This window comes from Pseudophryne corroboree, chromosome 1, assembly GCF_028390025.1.
Source record: "Pseudophryne corroboree isolate aPseCor3 chromosome 1, aPseCor3.hap2, whole genome shotgun sequence".
NCBI classification, from domain to species: domain Eukaryota; kingdom Metazoa; phylum Chordata; class Amphibia; order Anura; family Myobatrachidae; genus Pseudophryne; species Pseudophryne corroboree.
The window spans coordinates 919,534,939-919,562,163 of NC_086444.1; the positions used below are offsets into that span (position 1 = coordinate 919,534,939).

The window sequence follows — 27,225 nt, forward strand, 5'->3', positions numbered from 1 at the left end:
ATATAGGTTTAGGGATTTTAGATTCAGAATCGGTCTGACCGAGCCATCCGGCTTTGGGACCACAAATAGGGTTGAATAAAACCCTTTTCCCTGTTGCACTAGGTGAACAATGATAATCACTTGCTGTTGACACAGCTTTAGTATGGCAGCCAAAACTATTTTCCTCTCCGGGGAAGTAGCTGGCAAGGCAGATTTGAAAATCGGTGTGGAAGCACCTCTTTGATGGATGTGGTAGAGGCCGGGGAGGACACTTTTCCTGTGAACTAGCCGTAGCCGGTGTTCTTTTTCCTCTACCTCTGGCGAGGAAAGCCACGCCCCTTTCTGATCTTGCGCGACCGAAAGGACTGCATCTGTTATTAGGGTGTTTCCTTTTGCTGTGGGGGAACGTAAGGCAAAAAAAGACGACTTACCCGCGGTAGCTGTGAAAATCAGGTCCGCGAGGCCCTCCCCAAATAAAACTTCACCCTTGCAAGGTAAAGCCTCCACATGACTCTGAGTCAGCATCACCTGTCCATTGACGGGTCCGCAGGGACCTACTAGCAGAACCTGCCATGGCATTAGCCCTTGAACCCAAAAACCCAATATCTCTCGCAGCCTCTCTCATATATAGTGCTGCATCCTTGATGTGACCTAAGGTCAACACCATACTATCTTTATCTAGGGTGTCAATGTCAGATGACAAGTTATCAGCCCAAGCTTTAATTGCGCTACCTACCCATGCCGACGCTACTGCAGGTCTAGATAGGGCTCTCGTAGTCGCATAATTTGATTTTAAGGTAGATTCCTGCCTACGATCCGCAGGATCCTATAGGGCCGCCTTATCAGGGGACGGTAATGCTACCTTTTTGGACCAGGGCGTTAAGGCCTTGTCCAGCGTGGGCGAGGATTCCCGCCGTAACCTGTCCTTTGAGGGGAAAGGATACGCCATAATAATTCCCTTGGGAACCTGCAGTCTAATGTCAAGAGTCTCCCAAGCTTTTTTTTTTTTTAATAAAACGTCATCATGAGATGAGTTAGGATACTTTTCTTAAAACATGCAGACCCTCGTGTCAGGGACAGAGGAGTCCTCTGTGATATGCAAAACATCTTTTATTGCAATAATCATATATTGAATACTTACGCGACTCATGGGTGCAACCTTGCATCATCCTAGTCGACACTGGAGTCGGAATCCGTGTCGGTATCAGTGTCTGCTAACTGGGTAAAGGGACGTTTATGGGACCCTGAAGGGTCCTGGGACACAATAAAAGCCATGGGTTAATTCCCTGCTTGTCTTTGGACTCTGCTTTGTCCAATCTGTAATAAAGCCACATTAGCATTCAAAACATTCCACATGTCCACCCAATCAGGTGTCGGCTGTGCCGACGGAGACACCACCACCATCTGCTCTACATCCTCCCAAGATGAGCCTTCCGCTTCAGACATGTCGACACACACGTACTGACACCCCCACACACACTGGGATAAATAAATATGGGGACTGACCCACAATAAGGCCCTTTGGAGAGACAGAGAGAGAGTATGCCAGCACACACCCAGCGCCACAATATACTGAAACCAAGGTCCCAGCCTAAATAGCGCTTTATATATAAATATATGTACAATCTGCACCAAATAAATGTGCCCCCCCCCCTCGTTTTTGCCCCCTGTTATTGTCCAGCAGGGGAGAGTCTGGGAGCACTTCTCTGCAGCATGCTGTGGAGAAAAATGGCGCTGGTTAGTGCTGGAGGATCAAGCCCCGCCCCCTCGATGGCGGGCTTCGGTCCCGCTCAATTTCTTTATACTGGCAGGGTTTTTATACTATACTGCCTCCGCAGTATCTGAGATCTGTGCCAGTGCTGATTTTGAGGTAATAATTGCTGCCCAGGGCGCCCCCCCCCCTGCGCCCTGCACCCGTACAGTGCCTTCTGTGTGTGTGTTGGGAGCAATGGCGCGCAGCGTTACCACTGCGCGGTACCTCATTGAAGATCTGAAGTCTTCTGCCGCCTTTGAAGTCTTCTTTCTTCTCATACTCACCCGGCTTCTATCTTCCGGCTCTGTGAGGAGGACGGCGGCGCGGCTCCGGGACGAACGGCGAGGGTGAGACCTGCGTTCCGACCCTCTGGAGCTAATGGTGTCCAGTAGCTTAAGAAGCAGTGCCTATCATTTAAGTAGGTCTGCTTCTCTCCCCTCAGTCCCACGATGCAGGGAGCCTGTTGTCAGCAGTGCTCCCTGAAAATAAAAAACCTAACAAAAGTCTTTTCAGAGAAACTCAGTAGAGCTCCCCTGCAGTGCATCCAGTCTCCACTGGGCACAGGATCTAACTAAGGTCTGGAGGAGGGGCATAGAGGGAGGAGCCAGTGCACACCCATTCTAAAGTCTTAAAGTGCCCATGTCTCCAGCGGAGCCCGTCTATACCCCATGGTCCTTACAGAGTCCCCAGCATCCTCTGGAACGTAAGAGAAAGTATATTGAGATCTTCTGGACATCTCTCATACAGAGTACAGAGTGCTGTATTCACTCTTCCCTGAGGAGAGAGAGCGCAGGCACCCAGTTATACTTACATAGCACCTAAGAAACCCAGGTAGGACAAATCCTTTTTAAAAATGCATCAAAAAATATATTGAAATTATCTCAGATTTGACCACATATACTCAAGTATTTGAAGGCTAAATATGCTTTTTGCAATGACCCTGACCCCCCCCCCCCCCTCCAGCTAATAAAACTGCAGGATGTCCCACATCTTGGACCCTCTTGGTGCACCAGGTCCTATGAGACTCTGCTAGGGTTGGGCATCTTTTTGAAAAAAGTGCATCTTAGTCGCTTGTACGATGTACCAGGAAATGGTGCTGATTAATTTGATATGCAACACTTGTATATCTGTGTACGACTGAGTCTCTGAATCTGTACACAAAGTGCCACGATGCAGCAGTCGCAGCTGTTTTCCAATACAAGTGTACTTACTCAGTCGCACACAATATACAGTAACATGTCATATATAAAATGAATCAACAAAGTCTCCTGGTGCGTACTAGTCACACTGTGTTGTGACGAAGACACATTTTCCGCGAAATAGGACGCCCGACACCGGATGGCTCACTTACGCCAGGCATCTTACGCTATGTGGCTTAATAAGGTTAGATGTATGAGGACACATCTGTATGTACTGTATTCACAAATTTATCCCAACAGCGGAAACAAGCTTGACTGTTTAGCTTAGTTGTCAATGCGCTTGATTGGTCCAGCTGCATTGATAACAATGCAATCCACTTTCCTGTTAGACACGTGTAGCGCTGATGAGACTGAATGTGGTATAAAGTAGGCGGAGGGAGGTGGGCTGCAAAAAGACAATGAATAAAGATGTTCTTGCACAACTATTCCCAGTACTCAACTGCTGCATATACAGTTATCTGTGGCTCCAGTAAACCTACTGCTTCAGAGTTTTACATAGTAAAACTGCAATATAAGCCACTGCCACTGTCCTACCACCAGAAGACATTTTCATCTATTAAGATATGATAGCTGTTCCAAGATATAAAGATAAAACACTGGACGACAAACTGATCCTTTACTGCCATCTTAAACGGGAACAATACAAGAAGTTAATACCTGATAAAAATGGAGTTGCTCGCTCATTTCTTCACTTTGTTTATCAAATTCTCCAATCAGAAAATTTACATTTCTAGAGAAAGAAAGAGGAAAGATTGCGTAAGATGAGTGTATCCGACCACTCCCCGCTCCCACCTCCAAATGCTGTCTTCCTGTCACTCACTTTGCAACTCATTCCTCGGTGCGACCGCAATTCACTTGCTACACATGCGCACTGCGGCTCAGACGCATGCGCGGTAAGAATACAATGACTGATGTGCATACAATAGACGCTATGCGACTGCACCTGAATGAGCATCAATCTGTCTATAGGGGGTAATTCCAAGTTGATCGCAGCAGGAATTTTTTTTAGCAGTTGGGCAAAACCATGTGCACTGCAGGGGAGGCAGATATAACATTTGCAGAGAGTTAGATTTGGGTGGGTTATTTTATTTCTGTGCAGGATAAATACTGGCTGCTTTATTTTTACACTGCAAATTAGATTGCAGATTGAACACACCACACCCAAATCTAACTCTCTCTGCACATGTTATATCTGCCTCCCCTGCAGTGCACATGGTTTTGCCCAATTGCGAACAGAATTCCTGCTGCGATCAACTTGGAATTACCCCCATAATGCGGTGCTGTACAATCTGTCTCTAATGCGGATTGATTCTTTTGAATGTTTCTATAACCTGTCCCTCTTTTGGAGGACAGTTCCATCTCTATTTGTGGCATGTGCCTCACAAAATTTGTTTTGTTTGTTTTTTTCTTTTACAAATCCAACCACTGACGTTGCAACCACTCCCCCAATTTGACAGCAACGCAGCCCTCAGGGCATTCAATGTTGAACGGCATACCATAACATATCCTTAAAAGGTCATATTTGTTTATTTCCTAATGGTAATAATATATTTTGCATAATGTCCATAACTCACTAAGTAAAAAATAAAGGTAGATGAGATATTATATTATTATAACAAATATATATATATATACACACACATACATATATACATACATACACACATATACACAGTATATATATATATATATATATATATTTTGTGTGTGTGTGTGTGTGTGTGTGTGTGTGTGTGTGTGTGTGCGTGTGTGTGTGTATATATATATATATATATACACACACACACGCTATATATAAATGTGATGACTCTGTAAGAGCGGTCTCACGTTCTGCATTGCATTCTCTTATAAATACATGTGTTTGAAAGCAGATGGTCAGTTGCACGCTCTCAATCTAATGTGAGGTTTACCTTCTCTCCGTTACACTTGATGCTGCAGTCTCATTATCCCTTAATGGTTCATGAGTCTAGAAACGCAAAATAGGTAGAAAAAAAGTTTGGATTACTGGTTTATTTTAAAATAAATGACCTTCAATCCAACATTGTATCACTCAAATTGTGCCAGATCATTATTTGTTTTGCACATTTTTCATACATATACATAGAAGTAACAATGTGGCTGTAGTTACTGCCAGGGAGCAATTTAAACAGAAGTGAATCTTGTTTACACTGTTTCAACCAAAAAAAAAATTACATTTAGCGTAGAGTTTCTCAACACAGAGGAGGGGCATCAATTATACCACTGCCTGATTGAATTAGGCAAGCAGGATAGAGGAGTGCCGAGCAGTGCTAATCAGGGGCTGCCACTGCAGGACATTCCAGGAGCGAAGCTGCTTAGCCAGGCTTTCAGGCAGCCGGATGGCCAGTGTGGCCCTGTGATTCCCCTCAGACGGCAAGTAGTGCACTGGGTGATATTCAAATGATACATCACGCCTTATCTCCTTTCCAAAGTGATCCCTGTTATTGAGCATATCGTGCCAAAGTAATCAGGTTTAGCTGCATAAAGGGTTGGGCGCCTTGCTACCCCGGGAGTAGCGAGCTGAAATGATACCACGCCCATTAGCAGAAACAGAACGGGTGTAGAAGGGGGTGAAAATAATTAATTAGTTGTGCTTTGTTTGTTTTTTAATTTGTGGTAGATCTTTTTTTAAAGAGTAATAGTCGTTAGACATTAACATAGTGTTCACTCTAGGATTTGGGCAGGGCGCCGGACTGTGAGGGATGCCGCGCGCGTGCCGAAAAAGGGGCGTGGTCACAAAATAGGGGCGTGGTCATTTCACGTAATAAAAGTGGGCGGTTCAGCCCACAGACGATAAAACAGGGGGCGTGGGCGGCTGGCGGTGTCACTGTTGGGGGCGTGCCAAGCATCCACGGAGGTGCTGGGCTTCCCCCAAGCTCTCTACCACAGCGTGAATGGATGCCGCGTGCATGCGCATGGCATCTTTACACACTGGGAGGGCAGAAAGCGGCCGGCTGTTCTAACATACAAAATGTACTAAACTCTGAGATGTCAAACTGCAGGACTCATTCATTGGCTGTGAATAACTACTTTAGACCAGAGGTTCCCAAACTGTTTTGGTTCATGGCACCCTCATTGTGTCCGCGGCACCGCTAGGTCAAAGTGTAGATTCCCAGTCCCAGCAGTAGGCCTATGAGTTTAATTAAAACAGGGCTTATTGTCCAGATGAAGAGGAAATGATGGAGGTACTAGGGAGGCCTGAGTCAACGCCTGAAGTGAGTGTCAAACTCGGCTATGAGGTGGCTAGCAGGCAGAGGCACTCCATTACACACTGTGACAGTTACAGTGTAACTAACATAGGTTTGTTTATTGCAGGGGGCCAGGGCTCACGCCAGTACAGCGTGGCCAGAGCCGCATTAAGACGTCATGGGGCCCTAGGTAAGATACTAGTTAAAGGCCCCGTATTGAGGTATATATAAATACATCACGCACAGCTCCCCCCCCCCCCCCCCCCACACACACACACACACACACACACACACACACACACACACACACACACACACACACACACACACACACACACACACCTCCCCCTAGCACAGAAGATCTCCCATTAGCACAGAATATCCCTACCTTCCCAGGTCTCCTCCCTCACACTGATCTCTCCCATCAAATATATATTTTCCAACCTATATTCGGACTTGTGTTCTTCTGTCTTCGCATCATACTCCTGGATGCCGGTGCTAAAATCTACCTCTTACGATCCACAGTGCGGCAGTGTACTAATGAGTCACTCTGACTCATTATAATGCCATCTTCTGCAATGCACCGGCTGCAGTACACAGAAGCAAAGGAGATGGGGGAGGTGAATAGTACGGTCCAAATAATTTAATTTGGGAATCTAGACCAGACTGAATCACCAGGCCATGGCACATCTATAAGGTGGTGCACAATTTTGGAAATGCTGTTTTAGACTAATGTGACTAGTCCCATCAATACTAAAAGAAACCTTGCAGTGGACCCCTGGTGTTCAAATGAATCTTACCCTTACTACTGCCTGTAGCTGATAAATCTCTAGGTATAACAGCCTGCAGAGATGTGAAAATATTAGCTATACTCCTTTCAAACCAAGCGGATAACCCAGGTTATTGTCGGGACAAGCTGTCGTGACCCGGGTTCGACCGATGTCCGCTAACCGGATTGGCTGCTGTATGAATGGCGCGACCGGGTTTATTCAACCCAGGTCGTGTTAAAAAGCTGCTGACTTGCTGTGTTTTCTGAAGGCACATCTATGGAAAGTGGCACAGTCCAGACAGGAGGAAAATAAGAATTTACTTACCGATAATTCTATTTCTCGGAGTCCGTAGTGGATGCTGGGGTTCCTGAAAGGACCATGGGGAATAGCGGCTCCGCAGGAGACAGGGCACAAAAAAGTAAAGCTTTACTAGGTCAGGTGGTGTGCACTGGCTCCTCCCCCTATGACCCTCCTCCAGACTCCAGTTAGGTACTGTGCCCGGACGAGCATACACAATAAGGGAGGCATTTTGAATCCCGGGTAAGACTCATACCAGCCACACCAATCACACCGTACAACTTGTGATCTAAACCCAGTTAACAGTATGACAACAGAAAGGGCCTCTTAAAGATGGCTCCTTAACAATAACCCGAATTAGTTAACAATAACTATGTACAAGTATTGCAGATAATCCGCACTTGGGATGGGCGCCCAGCATCCACTACGGACTCCGAGAAATAGAATTATCGGTAAGTAAATTCTTATTTTCTCTATCGTCCTAAGTGGATGCTGGGGTTCCTGAAAGGACCATGGGGATTATACCAAAGCTCCCAAACGGGCGGGAGAGTGCGGATGACTCTGCAGCACCGAATGAGAGAACTCCAGGTCCTCCTTTGCCAGGGTATCAAATTTGTAAAATTTTACAAACGTGTTCTCCCCCGACCACGTAGCTGCTCGGCAGAGTTGTAATGCCGAGACCCCTCGGGCAGCCGCCCAAGATGAGCCCACCTTCCTTGTGGAGTGGGCTTTTACAGTTTTAGGCTGTGGCAGGCCTGCCACAGAATGTGCAAGTTGAATTGTGTTACAAATCCAACGAGCAATCGACTGCTTAGAAGCAGGTGCGCCCAACTTGTTGGGTGCATACAATATAAACAGCGAGTCAGATTTTCTGACTCCAGCCGTCCTTGCAATGTATATTTTTAAGGCTCTGACAACGTCCAACAACTTGGAGTCCTCCAAGTCGCTAGTGGCCGCAGGCACCACAATAGGTTGGTTCAGATGAAATGCTGATACCACTTTAGGGAGAAAATGCGGACGAGTCCGCAGTTCTGCCCTATCCGAATGGAAGATTAGATAAGGACTTTTATAAGATAAAGCCGCCAATTCAGATACTCTCCTGGCAGAGGCCAGGGCTAGTAACATAGTCACTTTCAATGTGAGATATTTCAAATCCACCTTTTTCAATGGTTCAAACCAATGGGATTTGAGGAAATCTAAAACTACATTTAGATCCCACGGTGCCACCGGAGGCACCACAGGAGGCTGTATATGCAGTACTCCCTTGACAAAAGTCTGGACCTCAGGGACAGAGGCCAATTCTTTTTGGAAGAATATTGACAGGGCCGAAATTTGAACCTTAATGGATCCCAATTTGAGACCCATAGATAATCCTGATTGCAGGAAATGTAGGAAACGACCCAGTTGGAATTCCTCCGTCGGAACCCTCCGATCCTCGCACCACGCTACATATTTTCGCCAAATGCGGTGATAATGTTTCACGGTGACTTCCTTCCGTGCCTTAATCAAGGTAGGAATGACTTCTTCTGGAATGCCTTTCCCTTTTAGGATCTGGCGTTCAACCGCCATGCCGTCAAACGCAGCCGCGGTAAGTCTTGAAAAAGACAGGGACCCTGCTGTAGCAGGTCCCTTCTCAGAGGTAGAGGCCACGGTTCGTCCGTGAGCATCTCTTGAAGTTCCGGATACCAAGTCCTTCTCGGCCAATCCGGAACCACTAGTATTGTTCTTACTCTTCTTTGCCGTATGATCTTCAATACCTTTGGTATGAGCGGCAGAGGAGGAAACACATACACTGACTGGTACACCCAAGGAGTTACCAGTGCGTCCACAGCTATTGCCTGTGGATCTCTTGACCTGGCGCAATATTTGTCCAGTTTCTTGTTGAGGCGAGACGCCATCATGTCTACAATTGGTCTTTCCCAACGGTCTATTAACATGTTGAAGACTTCTGGATGTAGACCCCACTCTCCCGGATGAAGATCGTGTCTGCTGAGGAAGTCTGCTTCCCAGTTGTCCACGCCCGGGATGAACACTGCTGACAGTGCTATCACGTGATTCTCCGCCCAGCGAAGAATCTTGGCAGCTTCTGCCATTGCACTCCTGCTTCTTGTGCCGCCCTGCCTGTTTACCTGGGCGACCGCCGTGATGTTGTCCGACTGAATCAACACCGGCTTTCCTTGCAGGAGAAGTTCCGCCTGGCTTAGAGCATTGTAGATTGCTCTTAGTTCCAGAATGTTTATGTGAAGAGACTTTTCCAGACTCGTCCATACTCCCTGGAAGTTTCTTCCTTGTGTGACTGCTCCCCAGCCTCTCAGGCTGGCGTCCGTGGTCACCAGGATCCAATCCTGAATGCCGAATCTGCGGCCTTCTAATAGGTGAGCCTTCTGCAACCACCACAGAAGTGACACCCTTGTCTTTGGTGACAGGGTTATTCGCAGGTGCATCTGCAGATGCGACCCTGACCATTTGTCCAACAGATCCCTTTGGAATATTCTTGCATGGAATCTGCCGAATGGAATTGCTTCGTAAGAAGCCACCATTTTTCCCAGGACTCTTGTGCATTGATGTACTGACACTTTTCCTGGTTTTAGGAGGTTCCTGACCAGATCGGATAACTCCTTGGCTTTTTCCTCTGGAAGGAAAACCTTTTTCTGAACCGTGTCCAGAATCATTCCTAGGAACAGCAGACGAGTTGTCGGGATTAAATGGGATTTTGGAATATTCAGAATCCACCCGTGTTGTCTTAGCACCTCTTGAGATAGTGCTAAAGCTGTCTCCAGCTGTTCTCTGGACCTTGCCCTTATTAGGAGATCGTCCAAGTATGGGATAACTAATACGCCTTTTCTTCGAAGAAGAATCATCATCTCGGCCATTACCTTGGTAAAGACCCGAGGCGCCGTGGACAATCCGAACGGCAGCGTCTGAAACTGATAGTGACAGTTTTGAACAATGAACCTGAGGTACCCCTGGTGTGCGGGGTAAATCGGAACGTGTAGATACGCATCCTTGATGTCCAAGGATACCATAAAGTCCCCTTCTTCCAGGTTCGCTATCACTGCTCTGAGTGACTCCATCTTGAACTTGAACTTTTTTATGTAGAGGTTCAAGGACTTCAGATTTAGAATAGGCCTTACCGAGCCATCCGGCTTCGGTACCACAAATAGAGTGGAATAATACCCCTTTCCTTGTTGTAATAGGGGTACTTTGACTATCACCTGCTGAGCGTACAGCTTGTGAATGGCTTCCAACACCCTCTCCCTTTCGGAAGAGACGGTTGGTAAGGCAGACTTCAGGAAACGATGAGGAGGATCCGTCTCTAATTCCAACCTGTACCCCTGAGATATTATCTGCAGGATCCAGGGGTCTACCTGCGAGTGAGCCCACTGCGCGCTGTAATTTTTGAGACGGCCCCCCACTGTCCCCGAGTCCGCTTGAGAGGCCCCAGCGTCATGCTGAGGTTTTTGCAGGAGCCGGGGAGGGCTTCTGTTCCTGGGAAGGAGCTGCCTGTTGGTGTCTCTTCCCTCTTCCTCTGCCTCGTGGCAGGTACGACAAGCCCTTTGCTCTCTTATTTTTGTAGGAGCGAAAAGGCTGCGGTTGAAAGGTCGGTGCCTTTCTCTGTTGGGGAGTGACTTGAGGTAAAAAAGTGGATTTCCCGGCAGTAGCCGTGGCCACCAAGTCTGATAGACCAACTCCAAATAACTCCTCCCCTTTATACGGCAAAACCTCCATGTGACGTTTTGAATCCGCATCGCCTGTCCACTGTCGTGTCCATAAGGCTCTTCTGGCTGAAATGGACATAGCACTCACCCGAGATGCCAGTGTGCAAATATCCCTCTGTGCATCACGCATATAGATAAATGCATCCTTTATTTGTTCTAACGACAGTAAAACATTGTCCCTATCTAGGGTATCAATATTTTCAATCAGGGATTCTGACCAAACTACTCCAGCACTGCACATCCAGGCAGTTGCTATAGCTGGTCGTAGTATAACACCTGCATGTGTGTATATATTCTTTTGAATAACTTCCATCTTTCTATCTGATGGATCCTTAAGTGCGGCCGTCTCAGGAGAGGGTAACGCCACTTGTTTGGATAAGCGTGTGAGCGCCTTGTCCACCTTAGGGGGTGTTTCCCAGCGCGCCCTAACCTCTGGCGGGAAAGGGTATAATGCCAATAACTTTTTTGAAATTATCAACTTTTTATCAGGAGCAACCCACGCTTCATCACACACGTCATTTAATTCTTCTGATTCAGGAAAAACTGTTTGTAGTTTTTTCACACCATACATAATACCCTGTTTTACGGTATCTGTAGTATCAGCTAAATGTAACGTCTCCTTCATTGCCAAAATCATATAACGTGTGGCCCTACTGGAAAATACGTTTGAATTTCTACCGTCGTCACTGGAATCAGTGCCCGTGTCTGGGTCTGTGTCGACCGACTGAGGCAAAGGGCGTTTTACAGCCCCTGACGGTGTTTGAGGCGCCTGGACAGGCATTAATTGATTGTCCGGCCGCCTCATGTCCTCAACTGACTGTTTAAGGGAAGATAAACCATCACGTAATTCCACAAATAAAGGCATCCATTCTGGTGTCGACCCCCTGGGGGGTGACATCTGCATATTTGGCAATTGCTCCGCCTCCACACCAATATCGTCCTCATACATGTCGACACCACGTACCGACACACACCGCAAACTCACAGGGAATGCTCTAATGAAGACAGGACCCACTAGCCCTTTTGGGGAGACAGAGGGAGAGTCTGCCAGCACACACCACAAAGCGCTATATATACAAGGGATATCCTTATATTAAGTGCTCCCTTATAGCTGCTTTAATATATATATATATATAGCCATTAATGTGCCCCCCCTCTCTGTTTTACCCTGTTTCTGTAGTGCAGTGCAGGGGAGAGACCTGGGAGCCGTTCTGACCAGCGGAGCTGTGACAGAAAATGGCGCCGTGTGCTGAGGAGATAGGCCCCGCCCCTTTTTCGGCGGGTTCTTCTCCCGCTATTTTTCCAGTCAGGCAGGGGTTAAATATCTCCATATAGCCCCTATGGGCTATATGTGAGGTATTTTTAGCCTTGTATAAGGTTTATATTTGCCTCTCAGAGCGCCCCCCCCCAGCGCTCTGCACCCTCAGTGACTGCCCAGTGAAGTGTGCTGAGAGGAAAATGGCGCACAGCTGCAGTGCTGTGCGCTACCTTATGAAGACTGAGGAGTCTTCAGCCGCCGGTTTCCGGACCTCTTCACGCTTCAGCATCTGCAAGGGGGTCGGCGGCGCGGCTCCGGGACCGGACTCCACGGCTGGGCCTGTGTTCGATCCCTCTGGAGCTAATGGTGTCCAGTAGCCAAGCAGCAAATCCACTCTGCATGCAGGTGAGTTTACTACTTTCCCCCTAAGTCCCACGTTGCAGTGATCCTGTTGCCAGCAGGACTCACTGTAAAGAAAAAAACCTAAACTAAACTTTCTCTAAGCAGCTCTTTAGGAGAGCCACCTAGATTGCACCCTTCTCGTTCGGGCACAAAATCTAACTGGAGTCTGGAGGAGGGTCATAGGGGGAGGAGCCAGTGCACACCACCTGACCTAGTAAAGCTTTACTTTTTTGTGCCCTGTCTCCTGCGGAGCCGCTATTCCCCATGGTCCTTTCAGGAACCCCAGCATCCACTTAGGACGATAGAGAAAATAGAATTTTGGTACCTACCGGTGAATCCTTTTCTCGTAGTCTGTAGAGGATGCTGGGGTCCACATTAGTACCATGGGGTATAGACGGGTCTACTAGGAGCTATTGGCACTTTAAGAGTTTGAGAGTGTGGGCTGGCTCCACCCTCTATGCCCCTCCTACCAGACTCAGTTTAGAAAATGTGCCCAGAGGAGCCGGTCACAGCTAGGGGAGCTCCACAGGAGTTCTTTTAGTTTTATTATTTTTGTTAGAGTTTAGGCACAGGGAGGCTGCTGGCAACAGCCTCCCTGCTTCGAGGGACTAAAGGGGGGGGGGGGGGGGGGGAGTAGTGTCCGCCCTGTGGGGTCTGAGCCACTATCTCCGCTGACTGGACACTGAGCTCCAGAGGGGATGGAACGTTCGCCGCCACAGGGGATCGCTCACCCCAGCAGCATGCCGCCACCCCCTTACAGAGCCAGAAGATCAGTGGCGAGTTAGTCACGGGACCCCCTGGCAAGCAGGGAGCCGGTGTGAAGATAGCAGCAACAGGGTATGGAGCGCAGTACTAACTGCGCTCCGGGTCTCAGCGGCACATAGTGCGGCGCCCTGAGCCAGAGCCTACACCCTACACTGACAAACAAGCCTGTCAGGGTCCCGGAATCGCTGCCAGCACTTTTCCTCAGGCCAGTATAATCTTCAGAAGAGCGGGAAGAAGCGCCATGTAAGGGGGCGGAGCTTCTCCTCAGAGCGGACCCAGCAGCATTCAGCGCTATTTTCCTGCCTGCAGAAGCGCTGTCAGTGAGAGCAGTCCCTCCATATCAACTCCAGCTATTGTATACGGTACCAGGGGGTTGTAGAAGGTGGTGGTGGGGGGGAGGGGGGGGGCAAGGCTGTATATCTGTACTGTGCAACCTATTAAGGTACACAGTAAGTGCTGGGTAGGGGTTTCCCTATCTTGAAGCGCTGTGTGTGGGTTGGCTCCAATCTCTGTGACTCTCTTGGCATTCTTAGCGGGGAAACTCTGTCTGCCCTTTCCGGTGTGTGTGTGTGTGGAGTGTTTGTGGTCTCCATTAAGCTATGTTCAGGGACTCCGTGTCATATGCTGCAGAGGATATGTCCTCTCAGGATGATCCCATTCCATGTAATCAGGATTGCACTGTGTTAGCGCAGGTCACCAGCAAGGGAGCCTGAGTGGTTAGCCTCTCTTAAAAGTATGATTTCTCAGATTTCTACTAGAGTTGCACAAAATGAGTCTGCAACTCAGGTTTTACAGAACTCTATGGCTGTTTGGTCCGATTCTGTTACCTCAGGACCCCCTCAGATACGCTCCCAAAAACGTGCTCTTGCCCAGATTATGCAAGATGACACGGGAATAGATTCTGACGCGGCAGACGGTGATGGGGATGTGCTGCGGGGGACGGTATCTCTTGCAAAAGGGGTGCAGTTGATGATAGAGGCCATTAGAGATGTGTTGAATATCGCTGATACAACACCTGAGCAGGTTGAGGAGGCTTACTTCACAGACAATAAGAAAGCCTCGCTAACCTTCCCTGCGTCTAAGGAATTAAATGATATTTTTGAGAAAACCCACCCACAGTTGACGCGTCTGTATCCAGACTCTCAAAAAAGGTGGTTTTACCTGTCCCAGGATCTACCACGTTAAAAGAACCGGCTGATCGCAAAACTGACACTACGCTCAAATCCATATACACAGGGCGATACTACGTCCTACTATTGCCTGTGCATGAATTTCCAAAGCTATAGTAAAGTAGTCAGGCACGTTACTTGAGGATTTGGATACATTGGATAAAAGTGATGTTGAATTGTTTTCACGTAACATTCAGGATTCTGCAGGATTTATTGTGGAATCCTGGGTTCGATGGCTGCAGGGATATCTTCCATGTCTGTCCCAGCTCATAGGGGACTTTGGCTGCGCCAGTGGTCTGCCGACGCGGAATCCAGGAGAGGTGTGGAGACCCTACCCTACAACAGGTCAGGCTCTATTTGGGGAGGAGTTGGATGCGTGGATTTCCACGGCTACCGCGGGTAAGTCACCTTTTCTTCCCTCAGCTGCACCTGCTACGAAGAAACCTTTTACTTCAACTGCATCACAGTCCTTTCGGGCTGCTAAAACAAGAAAGGCCAAGCCGTCTAACAACTTCTTTAGGGGAGGTTGGCCAAAATCCAAGAAACCTGCTGCTGCGGGTTCCCAGGAACAGAAGACTGCTTCAAGTACGCCAAAGTCCTCATCATGACGGTGGACCGAGCGGCCTGGAGGTAGGGCTGGTGGGGGCGAGACCACGTCTGGGTGTTGTCCGGCCTGGATCCCTGGGTGCAAGATATTGTGTCCCAGGGGTACAGGCTGGAGTTTCAAGATCTCCCACCTAACCGATTCTTCAAATCAGGCTTGCCAGCTCTGCTGGCAGACAGGGCTGTCTTACAGGAAGCCATCCAAAAGTTGGTGGAGTCATAGGTTATTGTACCAGTTCCACCCGATTTGAAAAAAGGTTACTATTCAAACCTTTTCATGGTACTGAAATCGGATGGTTCGGTCAGGCCCATTTTGAACTTAAAATTGCTAAATCCTTTTCTGAGGGAGTTCAAGTTCAAAATGGAGTCTCTGAGGGCGGTGATATCAGGTCTGGAGGAGGGGGAATTCCTGGTATCCCTGGATATCAAGGATGCGTACCTCCACATTCCGATTTGTCCGCCGCATCAGGCTTTTCTCCGATTCGCACTGTTAGACCATCATTTTCAGTTCCAGGCCCTGCCATTCGGCCTCTCCACAGCACCGAGGTTGTTCACCAAGGTGATGGCAGAGATGATGGTTCTCCTCCGCAGACAGGGGGTGAACATAATTCCATATCTTGACGATCTGCTGATAAAGGCATCGTCCAAGGAGAAGCTGTTACAGTCTATTGTTCTCACAACCCATCTACTCAGGGAAGATGCAGAGGGTGTTTCTTCCAGAGAAGAAAGCGTTGGTGATACAAACAATGGTCCGGGATGTCCTGAAGCCAGCTCGGGTATCGGTTCATCAGTGCATTCGCCTTCTGGGGAAGATGGTGGCCCCTTACGAGGCTCTGCAGTATGGGAGATTTCACGCTCATCCCTTCCAGCTGGATCTCCTGGACAAGTAGTCGGGATCTCATCTACATATGCACCAGAGAATACGTCTGTCACCAAAGGCTAGGATTTCACTCCTCTGGTGGCTACAGTTACCTCACTTTCTGGAGGGCCGCAGGTTCGGGATTCAGGACTGGATCCTTCTAACCACGGATGCAAGTTTCCAGGGCTGGGACGCAGTCACTCAGGGGGAGACCTTCCAATGAAGGTGGTCAAGTCTGGAAGCCAGCCTACCAATAAACATTCTGGAACTAAGAGCTGTCTACAGCGGTCTTCTTCAGGCGGCCCATCTTCTGCGAGATCGGGCCATTCAAGTGCAGTCGGACAATATAACGACAGTAGCTTACATAAACCAACAGGGCAGAACGAAGAGCAGAGCTGCAATGTCAGAGGTAACAAGAATCATCCTCTAGGCAGAAAAACATGCGTTGGCGATGTCAGCAATCTTCATTCCGTGAGTAGGCAACTGGGAAGCGGACTTCCTCAGCAGGCACGATCTCCATCCAGGGGAGTGGGGACTCCATCCGGAGGTGTTCACGGAGGTAACAGACCTTTGGGTAGTACCTCAAATACACACGATGGCCTCTCGTCTCAACAAGAAGCTTCGGCAGTATTGTTCCAGGTCGAGGGACACGCAAGCCGTGGTGGCGGACGCCCTAGTGACTCCGTGGGTGTTCCAGTCGGTGTACGTGTTTCCTCCACTTCCAGTCATTCCAAGAATTCTAAAGCTCATAAGGAGAACAGAAGTTCAAGCGATCCTCATTGCTCCGGACTGGCCAAGAAGGGCCAGTGTGTCGGAGTTGGGGGCTTTGTCTTGTAAGAGCCCATACTTGATCTTCCATGAAGATAGAGCTGAGCTCAGGACACATCAGCAGTTCCTTCCGAAGGTTGTGTCGGCATTTCATATCAACCAACCTATTGTGGTGCCAGTTGCTACTGACTCCTCAATCTCATCAAAGTCCTTGGATGTTCTAAGGGCTCTAAAAATCTATGTGAAGAGGACTGCTCGTCACAGGAAATCGGACTCTCTGTTTGTCCTATATGATCCCAAGGAACTTGGGTGTCCTGCTTCTAAGCAGACGATCTCTCGCTGGATCAGGTTCACTATCCAGCATGCGTATTCTACGGCAGGATTGCAGTGTCCAAAATCTGTTAAGGCCCACTCTACTCGTAAGGTGGGTACTTCCTGGGCGGCTGCCCGGGGTGTCTCGGCTTTACAGCTTTGTCGAGCGGCTACTTGGTCTGGGTCGAACACATTTGCAAAGTTCTACAAGTTCGATACTTTGGCCGCTGAGGACCTTAAGTTTGGTCAATCAGTTCTAATACTAATAGTACTAATGTGGACTCCAGCATCCTCTAGGACGTAAGAGAAAAATTTGAATTACCTACTGGTAAATCCTTTTCTCGTAGTCCGTAGAGGATGCTGGGCGCCTGCCCAGCGCTTCGTGATCCTGCAGTGGTTACTTTGTTCAGTACTGCTTAGTTCTTGGTTAAATACTGTTTTGTTACTTGGTAAAGTAATATTGTGTCAGCCGTTGCTGAGGTTTCAAGCCGGTTAGCTTGGTTTGCCTTATATGTGTGAGCTGGCATGAATCTCGCCACTATCTGTGTAAATCCTTCTCTGGAATTTGTCCTTCTCCTCGGGCACAGATTCTAGACTGAGTCTGGTAGGAGGGGCATAGAGGGAGGAGCCAGCCCACACTCTTAAACTCTTAAATGATTTACCGGTAGGTAATTAAAATCCTATTTTTTCTCCTCTCACTCCATTGTTGACTCTTGGCAATTCGGCACCAGCCACCAACATTTCATTGAGGCTGCACACACAAAAGTGATAAATGATCTACTTACAGCAACTTTTAAACCACTCATTCATCTGCCAGTATTAAAAATGATGGCAACACTCAAATCTACCTATCCCCCATTGATTGTTTACCTTCTATCACCACAATGGCTTAACTCTACCTTTTTAAAAAACAAAATAAGATTTTACTCACCGGTAAATCTATTTCTCGTAGTCCGTAGTGGATGCTGGGAACTCCGTAAGGACCATGGGGAATAGACGGGCTCCGCAGGAGACTGGGCACTCTAAAAAAAAGATTAGGTACTATCTGGTGTGCACTGGCTCCTCCCTCTATGCCCCTCCTCCAGACCTCAGTTAGGATACTGTGCCCGGAATGTCACAACTGAGGGCCTGAGCTGACGGGAGGCAGCCTCAGTTGTAGGGGCTGAGATGTACCGGAACCTGGGAGGTTGTATCAGACCCCTGGACATGTAAGTAACATGAATAATAACTGCCCGAAGGCGTGACCACGACAACTTGGATAAAAGTCAATGATGTTTATTATGACAACTCCGCAACACAGCAGCAGTAAAAGAAAACGTAAAAGTCAGCAAAGAATAAATACAGTTCCTGGGTACTACAGGATGGCAGGAGCCACAGGGCACTGGTAGTGTGAGATAGTTCTTATGATCTTCTAGATGGAAAGTCCTTACCAGGCCCGACTGTAGCAATGGAGATAACCCAGGATTGTGCCAGCTGGTGTTCCAGGAAAAGCTGGGTTGCTGAAGATAAAACAGCTGCTGTGGATACTGGCTGGAACCAGACTGTTGTTAGCACGGAGTGGATACTGGCTGGAACCAGTTAAATAATAAATGAACTTGGGAGCGATGAAATATGAACTGAAATGTAGAACTTGAGAGCGGAGAAATAATAATACCGGTGGAGAGTGGTAAAGTGTAGAAAGGACACCGGCCCTTTAAGGGAAGCTGTACTCTGCTGGAAGCTGAGCTGGAAGCAGGTAAAGTTGTAGCTGGAAACAGATGAATCCACAATGGATTGGAGAGTCAGGCTACACCGCAGGTGGAATGCTGGTGCGGGTCTCTATGGTGGAAGTCTTGAGACAGGAGCTGGAACCTGGAAGACAATCACAGGAGAGAGACAAACAGGAACTAGGTTTGACAACCAAAGCACTGACGCCTTCCTTGCTCAGGCACAGTGTATTTATACCTGCAGCAAGGAAGGGATTGGCTAGGCAATTATGCAGATTATCAATACTGAGAACAGATTGGTGGAAATGATCAGCTGACAGAATCCAAGATGGCTGCGCCCATGCAGACACTTGGAGGGAAGTTTGGTTTGTAATCCATGTGGTAATGAAAACAGTAATGGCGGCGCCGGCCACCGGAGACAGGAGGCGCCAGGCTGACAGATGCACATCCAACCACGCGGACACAGCGGAGGCCGCGGCTGACGTAATCGCCACTCAGACACTCTGCATGCAGAAGTTCAGGGACGGCGGCGGAGGCCGCGGGAGACGCCATGCCAGGTGTAATATGGCGTTTACTGTGACAGCGTCCCAGAGTGACAGGAGAGGATACAGGAATGTACACATCAGGATAACAGATGGGATCCGGTCCTGGAGCGCTGAGCCAGCCTTAGGAGGCATCTGATGGGTAAGAAATGGCGTCCAGATACCCGGATCGTGACAGCACCCCCCCCTTTAGGAGTGGCCCCAGGACACTTCTTTGGCTTTTGAGGAAACTTGGAATGGAATCTCCGGACCAAGGCAGGAGCATGGACATCAGAAGCATTGGTCCATGAACGTTCCTCAGGGCCGTAACCCTTCCAGTCAATAAGATACTGTAGTTGACCGTAACGGTGACGTGAGTCCAGGATCTTGGCCACTTCGTACTCAACGCCTCGTTGAGTTTGGACTTTCGGAGTTGGAGGAAGTGAGGAATGAAACCGATTCAAGATCAGCGGTTTCAACAGGGAAACATGGAATGTCCTGGGTATTTTTAAGAAGGGAGGCAACTGGAGTCTGTAAGCAACAGGGTTGATGACTTGTTCAATTTTAAAAGGACCAATGTAGCGAGGTGCAAACTTCATACTGGGAACTCTTAACCTCAAATTCTTTGTGGATAACCATACCCGATCACCCACCTTGAGAGCAGGAACTGCTCGACGCTTCTTATCCGCAAACTTCTTGTACCTGAACGATGCCTTGAGCAGAGCTGATCGTACGCTCTTCCAGATATTGGCAAACTGATGCAAGGTGATATCCACTGCGGGAACAGAAGTTGCTGGAAGCGGTTGGAACTCAGGGACTTTAGGGTGGAATCCAAAGTTGGTGAAGAATGGTGTTGAAGAAGATGAAGAATGATACTGGTTGTTATGACAGAACTCGGCCCAGGGAAGTAATTGAACCCAGTCATCTTGAGAGGAGGACACATAGATGCGGAGGAAGGACTCCAAGTCCTGATTCACCCTCTCAGTTTGACCATTGGTCTGAGGATGGTAAGCTGTGGAAAACTTTAGCTTGACTTGGAGGGCTTGACATAAACTTCGCCAGAATTTGGCTGTGAATTGAACTCCTCGATCTGAGATAATTTCTTCTGGAAGACCGTGAAGTCGAAAGATCTCTTGTATGAATACTTGAGCCAACTTGGAAGCTGACGGAAGACCGGTGAGAGGAATGAAGTGTGCCATCTTGGTGAACCGGTCAACTACCACCCAGATGGTATTGAACTTGTTGCACATGGGTAAATCTGTAATAAAATCCATCGACAGATGGGTCCATGGTCGACGGGGAACAGATAGTGGAACCAGTTGCCCCGCAGGCGACTGGCGGGATACCTTATGTTGAGCACACTTTGGGCAAGATGCAATAAACTCCAAGACGTCCTTTTTCAGAGTTGGCCACCAATAGGACCTAGAGATAAACTCCAGGGTTTTTTGGATACCTGTATGTCCGGCAAAACGGGAAGCATGGGCCCAATGCATGAGCTTCTTCCTTAGGATCGGTTTCACAAAACTTTTCCCTGATGGGGGCGTAGAGTCCATCCCTACCGTGGAGAATGCCAACGGATTTATAATAGGATGCTTGTCTGAAGACTCTGACTCATTTTCTTGCTCCCATGAGCGGGAAAGGGCATCGGCCTTGCGATTCTGAGAGCCCGGACTGAACTGGAGTTTAAAGTCGAACCTGGAAAAGAAAAGTGCCCATCTGGCCTGACGAGGGTTGAGACATTGTGCGCCTTTCAGATATAAAAGGTTCTTGTGGTCTGTAAGTATGGTGATTGAATGAGAAGCTCCCTCCAACAGATACCTCCACTCTTCTAGAGCGAGCTTGATGGCTAGCAACTCCTGGTCGCCAATGGCATAGTTGCGCTCAGCTGGGGAGAACTTCCGGGAGAAGAAACTGCAAGGGTGTAAATGGCCATCTTTAGCCCTCTGAGATAACACCGCTCCTACTCCAACGGAGGAGGCATCCACCTCTAAGATGAAAGGAGAGTCGATGTCAGGCTGTTTCAGAACAGGCGCAGAGATGAACCTTTGTTTTAAAAGATGAAATGCTTGCATGGCTTCTTCAGACCACTTGGACGGGTTAGCACCCTTCTTAGTGAAAGCAGTAATAGGCGCCACAATGGTGGAAAAGTCTCGTATAAACTTTCGGTAATAGTTGGCGAACCCTAAGAACCTCTGGACCCCTTTGAGGGTTAAGGGTACCGGCCAATTTTGGATTGCTTGTAGTTTCTCAGGATCCATCTCTAGTCCGGAACCGGACACAATGTACCCTAGAAACGGAATGGACTTGACTTCAAAGACGCATTTTTCTAATTTGCAATAGAGATGATTGACACGGAGACGGGACAGAACCTCTTTAACCCAAAAACGATGTTCCTCTAAATCGTTGGCAAAAATGAGGATATCGTCTAGATAGACCACGACATGACGGTATAGAATGTCTCTGAAGATCTCATTGACAAAATGCTGGAAGACAGCTGGAGCATTGCTCAATCCGAAGGGCATGACGAGGTACTCATAATGTCCGTCACGGGTGTTAAAGGCGGTCTTCCACTCGTCACCCTCACGGATCCGGATGAGATTGTATGCACCTCGCAAGTCCAGCTTTGTAAAGATGGTAGCTCCGCTAACTCTGTCAAAGAGCTCAGTAATCAGGGGTAAAGGATAACGGTTCTTGATGGTAATGTCGTTCAAACCTCTGTAGTCGATGCACGGCCGCAGACCACCATCTTTCTTTTTTACAAAAAAAGAAGCCTGCGCCGGCTGGAGAAGAAGAAGGTCGAATGAACCCCTTTGCTAGGTTCTCTTTAATATATTCCTCCATAGAATGCGTCTCAGGCAGAGACAACGGATAAGTTCGGCCTCGAGGTGTAACCTTCCCTGGAACGAGATCAATCGGGCAGTCCCATTCTCTATGAGGAGGAAGGATATCAGCAGAAGCTTTACTGAACACATCCGTGAAATCTTGATATGGAGGAGGTGGAACATCAGACGACCTGGGGGAGGAAGAACAGACAGGCAAGACTTTAAACAAACATGTCTCCGCACAGGAGGAACCCCATGCCAGGATTTGCGTAGTCGTCCAATCAATTGTAGGATTGTGAAGACGGAGCCATGGAAGGCCCAGGACCACAGGATGTGTGGCTCTTGGAATCACTAAAAAAGAAATAAGTTCGGAATGAAGAACTCCCACCCTCAGACGAACTGGTAGAGTCCTTAAAGAAATAACTGCATCAAAAATTTTGCTGCCATCCACGGCAGTTAAAGAAATGGACGAAGGAAGTCTCTCGGTGGGTAGGGACCACCGTTTAACATAGGCTTCGGTAATAAAGTTCCCAGCTGCTCCGGAATCAAGGAGGGCAATGACGTTCCGATAACGTTGAGCAACTTGAAGCGAGACTGGGAGATTACAATCTTGAGGAGATGGGAGAGGAGATCATTACTCCTAGCCGGCCCTCTCCTTGGCGAGCTAGGATTTGGAGTTTCCCGGACGTTTGGGACAGGCATTAATGGTGTGAGACGGTGCTGCACAATAGAGACAGAGAGACTCGGAGAGACGTCTTCGGCGCTCAGCAGGAGTTATACGGGAACGGCCAAGTTGCATGGGCTCATCTTTAGATGGTGACAGTTGACGAGGAGGAGGAGCAGAAGATTTTGGAGCAGATGATCTTCCACGCTCAGTTGCTCTCTCTCTGAAACGTAAATCAACTTTCGTGCAGAGTGAGATTAGCTCATCTAACTTAGAAGGTAAGTCTCTGGTAGCTAACTCATCTTTAATACGCTCAGATAAGCCATGCCAGAATGCAGCATACAGGGCCTCGTCGTTCCATGCCAGTTCGGATGCCAGGATCTGGAACTGTATCAGATATTGTCCTACAGTACGTGACCCCTGGCGTAAACGGAGAATCTCGGATGAAGCTGAGGTTACCCGGCCTGGCTCGTCGAAGATGCGCCTGAATGTTGACACGAAGGCAGTGTAGGAAGATAGCAGGGTGTCGGACCTCTCCCATAACGGTGATGCCCAATCAAGGGCTGAGCCACTGAGAAGAGAAATAATGTAGGCAATTTTTGTACGGTCACTGGGAAAATTGCCAGGTTGTAGCTCAAACTGAATCTCACACTGGTTGAGAAATCCCCTGCAGAATCTTGGAGATCCGTCAAATTTTGCTGGCGTTGGAAGATGAAGACGTGGAGCAGAAATGGGTAAGGTGGGTGGGGTTATGGCTGGAGTCACTGTGGTTGACGCACCAGACGCGCCTGATCCACGGAGAGTTGTCTGAATCCCATCCAGCCGAGTAGAGAGATCCTGGAGACAGCGGATGATGTGGCCCTGTGCAGCCTCCTGATGTTCTAGTCGGGCTGCCAGTTCTTGCATCGGCCTGGCCGCTTGATCCTGGTCTCCGGCTGGATTCATTAGGTCAGTGCTTACTGTCACAACTGAGGGCCTGAGCTGACGGGTGGCAGCCTCAGTTGTAGGGGCTGAGATGTACCGGAACCTGGGAGGTTGTATCAGACCCCTGGACATGTAAGTAACATGAATAATAACTGCCCGAAGGCGTGACCACGACAACTTGGATAAAAGTCAATGATGTTTATTATGACAACTCCGCAACACAGCAGCAGTAAAAGAAAACGTAAAAGTCAGCAAAGAATAAATACAGTTCCTGGGTACTACAGGATGGCAGGAGCCACAGGGCACTGGTAGTGTGAGATAGTTCTTATGATCTTCTAGATGGAAAGTCCTTACCAGGCCCGACTGTAGCAATGGAGATAACCCAGGATTGTGCCAGCTGGTGTTCAGGGAAAAGCTGGGTTGCTGAAGATAAAACAGCTGCTGTGGATACTGGCTGGAACCAGACTGTTGTTAGCACGGAGTGGATACTGGCTGGAACCAGTTAAATAATAAATGAACTTGGGAGCGATGAAATATGAACTGAAATGTAGAACTTGAGAGCGGAGAAATAATAATACCGGTGGAGAGTGGTAAAGTGTAGAAAGGACACCGGCCCTTTAAGGGAAGCTGTACTCTGCTGGAAGCTGAGCTGGAAGCAGGTAAAGTTGTAGCTGGAAACAGATGAATCCACAATGGATTCGAGAGTCAGGCTACACCGCAGGTGGAATGCTGGTGCGGGTCTCTATGGTGGAAGTCTTGAGACAGGAGCTGGAACCTGGAAGACAATCACAGGAGAGAGACAAACAGGAACTAGGTTTGACAACCAAAGCACTGACGCCTTCCTTGCTCAGGCACAGTGTATTTATACCTGCAGCAAGGAAGGGATTGGCTAGGCAATTATGCAGATTATCAATACTGAGAACAGATTGGTGGAAATGATCAGCTGACAGAATCCAAGATGGCTGCGCCCATGCAGACACTTGGAGGGAAGTTTGGTTTGTAATCCATGTGGTAATGAAAACAGTAATGGCGGCGCCGGCCACCGGAGACAGGAGGCGCCAGGCTGACAGATGCACATCCAACCACGCGGACACAGCGGAGGCCGCGGCTGACGTAATCGCCACTCAGACACTCTGCATGCAGAAGTTCAGGGACGGCGGCGGAGGCCGCGGGAGACGCCATGCCAGGTGTAATATGGCGTTTACTGTGACAGCGTCCCAGAGTGACAGGAGAGGATACAGGAATGTACACATCAGGATAACAGATGGGATCCGGTCCTGGAGCGCTGAGCCAGCCATAGGAGGCATCTGATGGGTAAGAAATGGCGTCCAGATACCCGGATCGTGACACGGAAGAGCTGACACAATAAGGAAGGATTTTGAATCCCGGGTAAGACTCATATCAGCCACACCAATCACACCGTATAACTCGTGATACTATACCCAGTTAACAGTATGAAATATAACTGCGCCTCTCAACAGATGGCTCAACAACAACCCTTTAGTTAGGCAATAACTATATACAAGTATTGCAGACAATCCGCACTTGGGATGGGCGCCCAGCATCCACTACGGACTACGAGAAATAGATTTACCGGTGAGTAAAATCTTATTTTCTCTGACGTCCTAGTGGATGCTGGGAACTCCGTAAGGACAATGGGGATTATACCAAAGCTCCCAAACGGGCGGGAGAGTGCGGATGACTCTGCAGCACCGAATGAGAGAACTCAAGGTCCTCCTCAGCCAGGGTATCAAATTTGTAGAATTTAGCAAACGTGTTTGCCCCTGACCAAGTTGCAGCTCGGCAAAGTTGTAAAGCCGAGACCCCTCGGGCAGCCGCCCAAGATGAGCCCACTTTCCTCGTGGAATGGGCTGTAACTAATTTAGGATGCGGCAATCCAGCCGCAGAATGCTCCAGCTGAATTGTGCTACAAATTCAGCGAACAATAGTCTGCTTAGAAGCAGGAGCACCTATTTTGTTGGGTGCCTACAGGATAAAAAACGAGTCAGTTTTCCTGACTCCAGCCGTCCTGGAAATAGAAATTTTTAAGGCCCTGACTACGTCCAGTAACTTGGAATCTTCCAAGTCCCTAGTAGCCGCAGGCACTACAATAGGTTGGTTCAAGTGAAAAGCTGATACCACCTTTAGGGAGAAACTGGGGACGAGTCCTCAATTCTGCCCTATCCATATGGAAAATCAGATAAGGGCTTTTACATGACAAAGCCGCCAATTCTGACACACGCCTGGCCGAAGCCAAGGCCAATAATATGACCACTTTCGACGTGAGATATTTCAAATCCACAGTTTTAAGTGGCTCAAACCAATGTGATTTTAAGAAATTCAACACCACGTTGAGATCCCAAGGTGCCACAGAAGGCACAAAAAAGGGGATGAATATGAAGCACTCCCTTTACAAATGTCTGAACTCCTGGCAGTGAAGCCAGTTCTTTCTGGAAGAAAATCGACAGAGCCGAAATCTGGACCTTAATGGAACCCAAATTTAGGCCCATAGTCACTCCTGACTGTAGGAAGTGCAGAAAACGACCCAGCTGAAATTCCTCTGTTGGGGCCTTCCTGGCCTCACACCACGCAACATATTTTCGCCAAATACGGTGATAATGGTTTGCGGTAACTTCTTTCCTGGCTTTTATCAGCGTAGGAATGACTTCCTCCGGAATGCCCTTTTGCTTTAGGATCCGGAATTCAACCGCCATGCCGTCCAACGCAGCCGCGGTAAGTCTTGGAACAGACAGGGCCCCTGCTGTAGCAGATCCTGTCTGAGCGGTAGAGGCCATGTGTCCTCTGATATTATTTCTTGAAGTTCTTCTTGGCCCATCCGGAACCACGAGTATCGTTCTTACTCCTCGTTTTCTTATTATTCTCAGTACCTTTGGTATGAGAGGAAGAGGAGGGAATACATAAACCGACTGGTACACCCACGGTGTCACTAGAGCGTCCACAGCTATTGTCTGAGGGTCCCTTGACCTGGCGCAATATCTAGTTTTTTGTTTAGGCGGGACGCCATCATGTCCACCTGTGGCCTTTCCCAACGGTTTACCAACAGTTGGTAGACTTCTGGATGAAGTCCCCACTCTCCCGGGTGGAGGTCGTGTCTGCTGAGGAAGTCTGCTTCCCAGTTGTCCACTCCCGGAATGAACACTGCTGACAGTGCTAAGACGTGATTTTCCGCCCATCGGAGAATCCTTGTGGCTTCTGCCATCGCCATCCTGCTTCTTGTGCCGCCCTGTCGGTTTACATGGGCGACTGCCGTGATGTTGTCTGATTGGATCAGTACCGGCTGGTTTTGAAGCAGAGGCCTTGCCAGACTTAGGGCATTGTAAATGGCCCTCAGTTCCAGAATATTTATGTGTAGGGACGACTCCTGACTTGACCAAAGTCCTTGGAAATGTCTTCCCTGTGTGACTGCCCCCCAGCCTCGAAGGCTGGCATCCGTGGTTACCAGGACCCAGTCCTGTATGCCGAATCTGCGGCCCTCTTGAAGATGAGCACTCTGCAGCCACCACAGTAA

At 48.5% G+C, this 27,225-nt stretch overlaps 1 protein-coding gene across 4 annotated transcripts in view; it reads right to left on the minus strand.

The window, feature by feature from the left end:
- Positions 1–27,225, minus strand: part of SCLT1 (sodium channel and clathrin linker 1) — a 410,760-nt gene that overhangs the window by 282,773 nt on the left and 100,762 nt on the right. For all 4 annotated transcript variants that reach the window (XM_063920346.1, XM_063920347.1, XM_063920345.1 and 1 more), the window contains exons 4-5: positions 4,842–4,897; positions 3,589–3,661 (exon numbers count right to left, since the gene is read on the minus strand). In XM_063920346.1, the coding sequence (XP_063776416.1) occupies positions 3,589–3,661; positions 4,842–4,897 (129 nt within the window). The remainder of the gene's footprint in view (positions 1–3,588; positions 3,662–4,841; positions 4,898–27,225) is intronic.